This window comes from Nyctereutes procyonoides, unplaced genomic scaffold (assembly GCF_905146905.1).
Source record: "Nyctereutes procyonoides isolate TBG_1078 unplaced genomic scaffold, NYPRO_anot_genome, whole genome shotgun sequence".
In the NCBI taxonomy this organism is placed as follows: domain Eukaryota; kingdom Metazoa; phylum Chordata; class Mammalia; order Carnivora; family Canidae; genus Nyctereutes; species Nyctereutes procyonoides.
Genome location: NW_026575021.1, coordinates 6,962,760 through 6,975,730, shown reverse-complemented (window position 1 = coordinate 6,975,730; position 12,971 = coordinate 6,962,760). Strand labels below are relative to the sequence as shown.

Sequence of the window (12,971 nt, the reverse complement as noted above, 5' to 3'; positions counted from 1 at the left end):
CTCTAAATTAGTGAGGGGAAAATGTCTGAATTTACTTTGTAATAAATATTATTCAAAAAGCAATTTTAGCATAAAGAAAAAATATAATTGCCAAAAAAAAAGATATTTCAGTGTATATACCATGGTCTAGCAAAAAAAAAAAAAAAAAAGAAGAAAGAAACAAGCCCCAAATCTGAATCTTTCCTATGTCTTTGTTACTAACTAGCTATGAGACTTTAAACCAATTATTTAATCCCTAGTTTTATCTGTACAATGAATATAATAATCCCTATTCAGCGTGCCTCTCAGGTGGCACAAATGTAAGAAATGAGAGACTGCTGCAATATTTTGAAAAACTTAAAAGCACAATGCAAATAAAGTGATTTTTTAAATTAAAGTCATCTTGGGATGCCTGGCTGGCTCAGTTGATAGAGCATTATGTCTCTTGATCTCGGGTCTATGAGTTTGAGCCCCATGTTGAGTGTAAAGTTTACTTGAAAAAAATATAAGGTCATCTTAAACAGAGTCAACATATAAAAAGCAATCGTAAAATGAATTTGCTGTTATAGATGATGGTGGTAGTAAGTTGGCTTGTTAGCCTAAGAATTTTTTTTAAGACTTTATTTATTTATTTAACAGAGAGCACAAGCAGGGGGAGCACAGGCAGAGGGAGAGGGAGATACAGGCTCCCCACTGAGCAGGGAGCCCCTTGCCTTGTGGGGCTCCATCCCAGGACCCCGGGATCATGACCTCAGGCAAAGGTAGAGGCTTAACCAATTGAGCCACCCAGGTGCCCCCTAAGGGTTTTTAATAGCATTTTTTTAATGCCAGAGTTTTATTTGAATGATTAATGAGATTTCTTTAATTTTTAAAATTCTCTCTTAAAAGTTGTTTCTGGGTTTTTTTGAGCTACCTTCCCCCCATTCCCACAGCCCCTCAGAGCCTTCTGTAATTTCTCTGTCCACACTTTCCCTTCATGGGACATACAAGCCTATCTTCTTAGCCCACAATAATTCTCAGATAAAATCTAAGAACAAAACATTTTATAAACATTCTTAACATACTAAATTATATAGTTTTATCAGTAGTAATACTACCTTTAAAAGTCATTATTTTTCATAATCTATTCTCTCCTAGGAATTTTAAGACTGAGCAGGCTTTTGCTATATAAACTAGTCAAATTGTTGGTCTTTTATTATGTAAAGTGCCTGAATAATTTTTGCAGACTGAAGCAGAGGACCTCGATGGAGGACCATTTTCCCGGCAACATAATGCTGGTGTGCCACTGCCTGTTTCATCTGAGTATGTATTTGTTACTATCCGTTGTTTATTTTGAAGGGAAGAAGGAGTACTGTTCACTGAGGAGCCAGATGATTCTGGTTTTTACAACACTCAGAACACTGACATGTCTGCCCAGTGCCTTAAAGGTCTGAGTTGAAATTCGTCCTGTTGTCTGACCCTTTAGCTCTTTTTTGCTGTAGTGATCACACACACACACACAAAAATGCAATCAGTTTTAATGTTTGCTGGTAAGAAGTAGCATTTGAATTGCAGGATATTTCTCAGAAATTAGCACATTTCAGGATCCAGCTTTACACATGATATAAAGTTATATTTTGAGTAATAAAACTTCAAAAAATATTTTTATGTTGGAAACTGCTGTATGATGAAATTGTTCATCATGAATGGACATTTTTAATTAAGATATAAAATTTTAGTTATTTTGTGTATATACTGTGGATTAAAGTTAAAAATAAAGATTAAAGTTACAGAAACCTGTAATAAATTCCTATACTTTGTGTGTTTTCTGAACAGGAAAGATATGATCCGTCAAATGATGATTAAAATATTTCGCTGCATTGAGCCAGAACTGAACAACCTAATTGCATTAGGAGATAAAATTGATAGTTTTAACTCCCTTTACATGCTTGTCAAGATGAGTCATCATGTGTGGACCGCACAAAATGTAGACCCTGCTTCTTTTCTGAGTACGACATTAGGAAATGTTTTGGTGACTGTCAAAAGGAACTTTGACAAATGCATTGTAAGTTTGATTTTTTTTAAATCACTTAGAATTCTAATCATTGCAAGAAATAGGTAAATATATTTAAATCAAGAGATTTCCAGTTTTTCATTGGAGGATCTACCATTTCCATCCCTCAAAGTCCTGAAGCAGAGTGTTGGCTGCAATTTATGTGAACAGAGTTAGTTGGGTGCTACAGTGCCAGCCATTTCCCCTTCTATACTGTGTATGAATCTTGGCAAGTTCTGGAGTAAGTGGCACTGAGGTTGCAGCTGCTTGAGAGGTCTACTAGGTGACTGAAATCTCAGTTAACTGATTAGTGACCATAGATCACATAAAACAATTGAAACTATCATTTGGATTTATTGTTGTTCTTTTTTAAATATGTTCTAATAGGAAAATTAATAATTGGATTTTTTAATTCTTTAAATTATTGACTTAATTAGTTGTTTTAGTTTACTCACTTAATAGCTTTAATTAATAATTATATTGCTTTATTTTAAGCATCCATTGTTCTTTAGGACACCTGGGTGGTGCAGTTGGTTAAGCATCTGACTCTTGGTTTCCACTCAGTTTGTGATCTCAGGGTCCTGAGATGGAGCCCTACTTTGAGCTCTGGGCTCAGTGCCCTCCTTCACCCTCCCAAATAAATCTTTTTTTTTTTAATTCTTTAAAAAAAAATAGAGAGTATATTTTTCTTATAATAACTTCCAGCAATCATTATGTTCTTCCTTCTAATAGGAAAGAAAAATCATTAACAACTTTATTTTTGTTCACTAGGTTTTAGTAAGCTTGTAGATATGATTTGGGCTGGGCCAGGTTCTAAAATCAAAGCTTCTAGTTAGTGTGTAAAAGTGGATGTCTATCATCTGAATGAATATTTCTACTATGTAACTTCTAAGTTATATCCAGGTCTTGAATATCCACAAAATAATAGGAGATAAAAATATTAAGGGCAGTTAAAATCCACATCATTTTTATACTTTTGGAAAATATTTATTGAGTTTTTAAAGTATAAAGGCAACCTACGTTACCTGTAGAAACCTAAATGTCACCTCAATAGACTTGTTAGTCCTCTCCTTACCACATGATTTCTCTTGGTATTTGAAATACTATGAAATTTGACCCTTATCCTCTTCCCTCTCCCACCTTCTCCTGTGGTGATACTAAACCTAGAGGATCTGACTGCAAGCTGAGAACCAAAGGGAGAATGAAGAGCGGCCAAAGGCTGAGATAATGAGTCCCATGTGACCCAGTAGGAACACTAAATCATGAGACACTGTACATTTCCAGACTATGAAGGCTTTGTTGCTTTTATTAGTAAAATATAACTTTATATAATACCTGTCAATCCAACACAACATAATTGTTAAAAGTATAGGATGTAGTATCAGGTAGAGGTAGATGTGGGTTCAAATAAAGTGCTTATTAGCACACACTGCCTTGCATAGAAGTAAGGCCTTAGTGATAGCTCATAATGGTAGTGCTGCTGCCGCCGTGGTGGCAAGTAATAATAGTTTATTAAGGAATGTTCATGTTATTCAAGACAGAACAGTGGAAAAACAAAGTAAAATTAACTTAGACAAAGGTATAAACTCAGTATTTTCTCATAAAATCTAAAGGATTTTTCTTTTGTCACTAAAGGGACATCTCTCTGTGTCCTGTTTTAACTCCTGTCTTCTCACAGCTTCTGGTGATAGTGTGTACTCAGTACATTTTGGTATTTGGGACAAGACTAGGATCTAAGGCATGCCTTGAAAACGTAGTGAATGGGCTTGTTTGTATTGACAAAAGCATGAATGTCAGATGGCTGTAGCAAATGGAACAGATAGCACCTGAGTTTGGTTCTTTCACCTAGTGGCCAAGCTCAGAGTATCTGCTGTTCTTCAAAGAACACAACAAGACTAAGGAAGCTAGCCTAAATTGTGCTAGAGCTAGTTAGAAAGTGACAGGGGTGCCTGGGTGGCTCAGTCCGTTGAGTCTGCCTTCAGCTCCTGTCCTGATCCCAGAGTCCTGGGATGGAGCCGCACATGGCGCTCCTTGCTCAGCAGGGAGCCTGCTTCTCCCTCTCCCTCTCCCTACTGCTCCCCCTGCTTGTGCTCTTTCTCTGTCAAATAAATAAATCTTAAAAAAAAAAAAATTAAGAAATCAAGTACTACCAAGTTGGGCCCATACATTCTGATCTGCATTTAATTTACTTTCCAAAATTCTTCACACTATAGTGATATGGATTTGTGCTCTTAAACCTTTGAGAATGACATGATTTGGTTAAATTGCCATGGATAAGGGATGGATAAGTAATATAGTGATGTGTGCCTTGCATCCAACTTGTAGTCTTAATCACTGAATAACCTCTATGTCGAGTAATCTGCTGCAAATAATGCATACATTGAGCTTGAGAGAAATTTTGCTTTTATAAGATTTAGTTCATTGATGGCTTTTCTTTTGAGAGAAAGAGCATACACACACGTGTGTGAGTTGAGAGGAAGGGGCAGAGGGAGAGAGAGAGAGGGAGAGAATGTTAAGCAGGCTCTAAGCCTAGCACAGAGCCCAACACAGGACTCAGTCTTATAAGCCCGAGATCATGACCTGAGCCAAAACCAAGAAGCAAATGGCTAACTGACTTGAGCCACCCAAGCACACTCATGGCTCATTTCTTAAATAAATGCATTGTTTTTTTCTTCTACCAATTACAACCAAGCATCATTTAGGATTTTTTTTTCATTTAGGATATTTCCTGTTAATGTTTAAGTATATTCGGGCTATAATTATATCCTGTGCATTTAAATGGCGCACTGAAGAAAAATCCTCATGTAGCTTAATAACAGCCATAGACCAGCATTCATAAATTAGTGCTTACTGTATACCAGGCACTGTTCTAAGCACCTTGCACATATTAACTTCATCTGATCTTCACAACTTCCTCTCCCCTACATAAGATAGATTCTGAGGGGTTGTGTTATTTTTCCCAGGTCAACAGTAAAGAGTGATGGAATTAGTATTCATACCCAGTCTGTTTCCAGCACCTACAGTCTTACACTACCCTCTATTACTGCATCCATTTTTACTTCTCACAATTACCAATACTGATGCAGTGGAACACCTCATAGTATTCTTCAGGTTCACTTGGTCCACACTACCGCAATAAAGCAAGGATCACAATAAAGCAAGGAGTTATTGAAATGAAGTTAATTCAGATGAATTTTTTGGTCTCTCAGTACATATAAAAGTTATGTTTATATTATACTGTAGTCTATTGGTGTTCAGTAGCATTATGTCTAAAAAACAATGTACATAACTGAATTTAGAAATACTTTATTGCCAAGAAATGCTAAGCATCATTTGAGCTTTAGTGGGTCATAATCTTGTTGCCGATGGAAGGTCTTCACTCCATGTTAATGGCTGCTGGCTGATCGGGGAGGTGGTTGCTGAAGGTTGGGTTGGCTGTGGCAATTTCTTAAAATAAGACAATAATGAAGTTTTCCCCATAAATCAACTCTTCTTTTCAGAAACAGTTTCTCTGTAGCATGCAAAGATATTTGATAACATTTTGCCCACAGCAGAACTTCTCTCAGAATTGGGGATAATCCTCTCACACCCTGCCACTGCTTTGTCAACTAAATTTATGTAATATTCTAAATCTCTTGTTGTCATTTCAACAGTCTTCACAGCCTCTTCACCAAGAATAGGTTCCCTCTCAAGAAACCACTTTTTTGAGCATATGGGTGGCTTAGTGGTTGAGCTCAGGTCATGATCCTGGAGTCCTGGAATTGAGTCCTGCATCAGGCTCCCCGCAGGGAGCCTACTTTTCCCTCTGCCTATGTCTCTGCCTCTCTCATAAATAAATAAATAAATTAATTAATTAATTAATTTTTTTAAAAAAAAGGAAACTACTTTCCTGACTCATCCATAAGAAGCAACTCCTCATCTATTAAAGTTATATCATGAGGTTGCAGCAATTCCAGTCTCATGTTCAGGCTCCCCTCCTAATTCTAGTTCCACTACATCTGCAGTTACTACCTCTACTGAAGTCTTGAACCCCTCAAAGTCCTCCATGAGGCTTAGAAACCTGTTCATGTTGATACTTTGACCTCTTCTCATGAAACACAAATGTTCTTAATGGCATCTAGAATCATGAAATGCTTTCCAGATGGTTTTTACTTTATTTTGCCCAGATCCATCAGAGGAATCACTACTTATGGCAGCTTAGCCTTACAAAATATTTTTCTTAAATAATAAAACTTGAAAGTTGAAAAGACTCCTTGATCCATGGGCTGCAGAATGGATGTTGTGTTAGCAAACACGTAAACAACATTAAATCTCATTGTCCATCCCCATCAGAGCTCTTGGGTAGCCAGGTACATTGTCAATGAGCAGTAATATTTTTAAATCTTTTTTTCTGAATAGTAGGTCTCACCAGTGGGCTTGAAACAGTCAATAAGTCATGTTATCAACAGCTGAGCTGCCATCCAGATTTTGTCGTTCTATTTAAAGAGCACAAGCAGAGTAAATTTAGCATAATTCTTAAGGGCCCTAGGATTTGGGGAATAGTTAATGAGCATTGGCTTCAACTTAAAGTCACCAGTTACATTAGCCCATAACAAATGAGTCAGTGTTTCCCCTGAAGCTTTGAAGCCAGGCATTGACATCTCTAGCTTTGAAAATCCTAGATGGCATCTTCCCCCAAAATATGGCTGTTTTGTCTATATTGAAAATCTGTTGCTTAGTGTAGTCATCTTGATTAATTATCTTAGCTAGATCTTCTGAGTAGCTTGCTGCAGCTTCACCATCAGCACTTGCTCCTTCACCTTGCACTTTATGTTATGGAGATGGCTTCTTAAACCCCATGAACCAACCTTTGTTAGCGTCAGACTTTTCCTCTGCACCTCCCTTCCCTTCTCTCAGCCTTCATGGAAAAGAGGGCCTTGCTCTGGATTGGGCTTTTTGGCTTAAGGGAATAGTATGGGCTGGTTTGGTCTTCTATCCTGACCTCAAAACTTTCTCCATATGAGCAAGAAGACTGTTTTGCTTTCTTATCATTTGCGTGTTCACTGGAGGAGCACTTTTAATTTCCTTTAAAAAGTTTCTTGTAGGGATCCCTGGGTGGCGCAGCGGTTTGGTGCCTGCCTTTGGCCCAGGGCGCGATCCTGGAGACCCAGGATCGAATCCCACATCGGGCTCCTGGTGCATGGAGCCTGCTTCTCTCTCTGCCTCTCTCTCTCTCTCTCTGTGTAACTATCATAAATAAATAAAAATTAAAAAAAAAGTTTCTTGTGCATTCACAACTTGACTGTTTGGCACAAGAGGCCTAGCTTTTGGCCTGCCAGCTTTTCATACGCCTTCCTCACTAAGCTTAATCATTTTTTAGCTATTGATTTAAAGTGAGAGGCATGAGACCCTTCCTTTCACTTGAGCACTTAGAGGCCATTGTAGGGCTATTAATTGGCCTCATGCCAATACTGTATTTCAGGGAATAAAATTGTTTCTGGACCTAAGCAAAGGGAGAGAGCTGGGGGAATGGCTGATTGATGGACCTGTCTGAATACACACATTTATTGATTAAGTTTGCCATCTTATATGGGCACAGTTTGTGGCACCCCAAACAAATCACTGGTCACAGATCACCATAACAAATAATAATGGAAAAGTTTTTTATATATTGCCAAACAGTTACCACAGTGTCACATGGACTTGCCAGTGCAGGATGGCCACAGACCTTCAATTTATAAGACTTTTTTTTAATTCTTTTAATGCAGTATCTGTGAACTGTAATAAAGTGAATTGCAATAACGGGTGTGCTGTAATAGTTAAGATAGTATCAAATGGTTGACAGTACTCCATGGGACTTGCTATACAAATGCCTGTAGCCTACAAATAACTACTTTTTTTAAGCCACATGTCATGATTTTCAAGTTACATCCTCAAAATCATTTATGAAATTCTAGATAGAAGTAAAAATGTTTAGTAGTGGGATCCCTGGGTGGCGCAGCGATTTGGCGCCTGCCTTTGGCCCAGGGCGCAATCCTGGAGACCCGGGATCGAGTCCCACGTCAGGCTCCCGGTGCATGGAGCCTGCTTCTCCCTCTGCCTGTGTCTCTGCCTCTCTCTCTCTCTCTGTGTGTGTGACTATCATAAATAAATAAAAATTTAAAAAAAATGTTTAGTAGTATTTGGCAGTGTAATTCTAACCTAGGTTCTCTGAGAAGTACACAGAACCATAATTGAATTCATGAATCTTTTTGGACCCAAATATCTAGGTTTTGTCTATATGAGACATCCCTTTTGTATTTTGTCACCATCATCCACAAGCACTGTGCTGAAATAAGTAGAGTAAGTAGAAAATGTAACTAATAGATACATGGCAAACTATATAGTGTATACCCATTGTAGAAATGCCTGTTCTCCCTCTCTGTTTTTATATCCAGAAATTGAAGAACTGGTCTTTCCAAGCACAGATTTTAGGCTAATGAAAATTAGAAATGACTGTGATTCCAAACTTGGCCACATGGCAACCAATTAGAAATAACCTAGAGAAATCCTGTGCATGCTCTGGTATCTATTCTGCCTTAAAATGAACAATCGCCTTATACTTCTCTTTCATGAATGATAGAACTATAGCTTGTTTTCACTTTGAACAAAAACTTGATTGTAGCTTGTTTTAAATAATTTAGCTTTTTTCCTCGACTTTATTTTCTTAAAATATATGTACTTTTGAAGCACTTGCAAGTTGGTTAAAGCTTCTGACTCTTTTGATTTCAGCTCAAGTCATGATCTCAGGGTTGTGAGTTCAAGCCCCACATTGGGCCACATGCTTAAGATTCTCTCTCTCTCTCTGCCCCTCACCCTCTTTCTCTTTCTCTCTCTGTCGTTCCTTCCCTAACAACAAAAAAATATATATGTACTTTTTAATATATAAAAATAGTGTTTCTTAGTTATCCCTATTGTATTAATCTGTAATTAGTAAACATCCAAAATGTTTGAGGTACTAAATTATGTCCTGCCTCTATGATCTTTATTTATAAGTTGCTTGGCTATTTCTCTCCCTTGCTTTCTGCGTAACTGTAGAGTAACCAAATAAGGCAAATGGAAGAAGTAAAAATCTCAAAGAAGAGTAAAGTAGGAATTCTTCCATTTGTTGCTGAATTTGAAGAATTTGCTGGACTCGCAGAATCGATCTTTAAAAATGCTGAACGTCGTGGAGATCTAGATAAAGCATATACTAAACTTATCAGAGGAGTATTTGTTAATGGTAAGCTTTTGTTATGTTCTAAAGAATTTTTTCATTGTTTTCAGTATTTATGGTAACTCAAGTTGGAGGATATGTGTATTATTTTATAGATATGTTTATTTTCCATATTCTGTCATCTTTTTTAAGTTTTCTGAAAGTAGATATTTCTTGAACCTGAAAAATAAGCAGTACATAAAACCTATTCATATTCATTAGGAACCACTTCTGTCTTAAGGTTCATTTGGGATTATCACTATGCAAAATTGGAATTCCTTTTTTAATCACAAAAATTTACCTTTTTAAAATTTTTTTTTCAATTTTTTGACAAAATGAAATACTTATTACACATTTAATATATCTCAGGTAATTGGTTAAGATATAAGGAAGTCCTATATAATCAAATAATGACAATGAATAAAATAATAGAAAAGAAAGAAAACACATGAAAAAAGTTCAACTTTCCTATTAAAGAATATATATTGGTTTGAGTTTATCAAATAAAAAAAAATTTTAAGATTTATTTATTTATTTATTTATGATAGAAAGAGAGAGAGAGAGAGGCAGAGACACAGGCAGAGGGAGAAGCAGGCTCCATGCCGGGAGCCCGACACGGGACTCGATCCCGGGATTCCAGGATCGCGCCCTGGGTGAAAGGCAGGCGCAAAACCGCTGAGCCACCCAGGGATCCCTGAATAAAAAATTTTTAAACTTAAAAGAATGAGATTTTACATTTGCATTTTATCAAGAGTCTTCTGGTGATGATAGACAGTGATGTGTATGTAACCTTAAGCAAATCAGTTTGCTTCTTTAGGCCTCATATCTGAGATATGAAAGATTCTAGACATGAGATTTTCACACATAAGATAAGTTAATGCTAAAATACTCTCTTCTGTGTCAGATCCCACAAGTAAGTTACAGAAAGAGTATGATGTGCCACTTAGTTTGAAATAAATGATCTGATTGCATATATTCATGAATTTTAAAAGCTAAAATAATTGACAGAAATTGGAATCATCTTACCAATTACATATAACATTTTCAATGGAAATGGAAATCTAGAGGAAAAATAGATAAATTACATGATTGACTGTATGGTTGATATTTCTTTTAAAATTCAAAGTAGCGGGATCCCTGGGTGGTGCAGCGGTTTGGTGCCTGCCTTTGGCCCAGGGCACGATCCTGGAGACCCGGGATCGAATCCCACGTCGGGCTCCCGGTGCATGGAGCCTGCTTCTCCCTCTGCCTATGTCTCTGCCTCTCTCTCTCTCTCTGTGTGTGTGACTATCATAAATAAATAAAAATATAAAAAAAATAAATAAAATAAAAAAATAAAATTCAAAGTAGCTTTGGGGCATGTGGGTGGCTCAGTTGGTTAAGCATCACTCTCAATCTCAGCTCAGGTCTGTATTTTAGGGGCATGAGTTCAAACCCTGCACTGGGCTCCATGCTGGGTATGGAGCCTACTTAAAAAAAAAGAAAAGAAAAATTTATTTCAAAGTAGATTTGCTTCATCTGACTGTAAAGTAATATATGCTCATTATATACCCCCCGAAATCAAAAAACAGATTTTAAAAATGAAGAAGAAAATAAAGATAATTTGTAATTTCATCAGGCAGAGATAACATTTAATTTTTGCCATTCTAAACTTTTCAGTATTTCTTCTTCGTGTATATGTGCTTATTGTGTGTATGTGTGTGTGTTGAATACAAAAGTTTTTATCATACCTTGCACTCTGTTTTGGAATCTGCTACTCTATAATTCTAATGCCTTTCCTTGTCAATTTATATCGTAGCTATAATCATTTTTAATGATTACATAGTATTTCATATATCATTTATCAAATCTATTAATAGGCATTTAGTTTGTTTCAGTTTTTTGCATATATTTTTTGATTCTTGTCGAGTAATTTCCTTGGAGTAAATTACTAGAAATGGAATTACCAGGTCAGAAGGTTTGCATATATCTCAAGGCATTTGCCAAACTGCCTCACAGAGAGCTTATACCAGTTTAGTATTCTAGCAGTTGGTGAAAGTTTTCATTACATCTCATTAATTCTGAATATCAGTATTATCAGTTTTTATTCTTTGTCAGCCTAATAGACTAAAATTGATTTTGTTGGTTTTTTTTTTTTTAATCATGCAGGAGCTTTAAATTTTCATGTCAGATTTATCCAGCTTTCCTTTTATGATTTCTAAGTTTTAGACTGTTTGTAAAAATGTCATGCTATCACAAAATCATTTTTTAATTAGCTTTATTTGCCTTAATACTTATGATTATATTTATTTGCTTATTTCATATGTAATTACTTGAGCAATTTAGAATTTGTTTGGCTGAAAATGAGAAATAGGAATCCACATTTATTAGTGTATTCAAAAAGTCCAGCTAGTTGTCCTTACACATTTTGAGTAATTCATCATTTCTCCACTGATTTGAAAAGCCACCTTTATTATATATAACACTTCCATTTATATATGTATGACTATTTCAGAGTGATTTTTTTATTAGGGCTAGGTACATATGAAGACCCTTCCATATGTTTTATTAGGTCCACAAATGTGTTCCTTCTTAAACTTACAAATGAAAAAAGCATGTAAATATTTTTATAGCTAATATTCATGTCAGGATATTTTTTTTTCTTTTTTGATTTCAGTGGAGAAAGTAGCAAATGAAAGCCAGAAGACCCCCAGGGATGTAGTTATGATGGAAAATTTTCACCATATTTTTGCAACACTTTCTCGTTTGAAAATCTCATGTCTAGAAGCTGAAAAAAAAGAAGCCAAACAAAAATACACAGATCACCTTCAGTCTTACGTCATTTACTCTTTAGGACAACCTCTTGAAAAACTAAATGTAAGTATATTTTCATTCAGTATTATATTCCTGATTTTGAACCTCTATACATATACTTACATATAAAAACACAATTAGACATTCATCCTAAATTTGGTCATGTATTGATGTGAAGGATAAGGAAGAAGAGACCCAGGTATCAAAGGTTCCAGTGTACTAAGATGCTGCTAGATGCTTTATACGTTATTTCTTTTAATTCTTGTAAACAATGACATATGATAATGTAGTATCAACCCATTTTACGTATGAAGAAACTGAAAGTAAACTTGCTTGAAGTTATAATAATGGGCAAGTAGGAAAACTGGGGGATGAACCTAGATTAGGCGTTATACCAGATGCTCGTATTTCATGCCTCACAAATGACTGATCTTTAACCTTAGCTCAGATGAAGATTTCAAAAACTTAATCAAGAGAAAAGGAAAACCAAAAATTGTTTTTTTCATTGCCTTTTTCTTTCCCTTCCTTTCTTGAACTGAGTCATTCCTCAGAGCATATTTGATTGTTGAAATTATGGATGTTTTGGGGGCACCTTACTGGCTCAGTCAGTTCAGCCTCTGACTCTTGGTTTCAGCTCAGGTTGAAACCAAGCTCAGGGATTGTGAGACCAAGCTCCACATCAGGCTCTGCACTCAGCAGAAGTGTGCTTGAGTATTCTCTCCCTCTGCCCCTCCCCCCTTGCATGCTCTATAAATGAATGAATGAAATCTTTAAAATGCATATATATATCTGTTGTCAGCAACAAACACTTAAAAGATATTTAATCAAATACAGAACCAATTCCTTCTAAAGCTTAAGAATTTAGATATTCTTTTAGGGTAAAAGGAATCTAAATCTTGCATGATATTTAACTGCAACATCAGAGGCATTCCCTGCAAAACCAAATTTAAAGCA

At 36.1% G+C, this 12,971-nt stretch overlaps 1 protein-coding gene across 2 annotated transcripts in view; it reads left to right on the top strand.

Moving 5' to 3' along the window:
• Window positions 1–12,971, top strand: part of EXOC1 (exocyst complex component 1) — a 60,323-nt gene that overhangs the window by 42,300 nt on the left and 5,052 nt on the right. For both annotated transcript variants that reach the window (XM_055340708.1, XM_055340703.1), the window contains 4 exons: window positions 1,205–1,281; window positions 1,795–2,023; window positions 9,068–9,251; window positions 11,881–12,080. In XM_055340708.1, coding sequence (XP_055196683.1) covers window positions 1,205–1,281; window positions 1,795–2,023; window positions 9,068–9,251; window positions 11,881–12,080 — 690 coding nt within the window. The remainder of the gene's footprint in view (window positions 1–1,204; window positions 1,282–1,794; window positions 2,024–9,067; window positions 9,252–11,880; window positions 12,081–12,971) is intronic.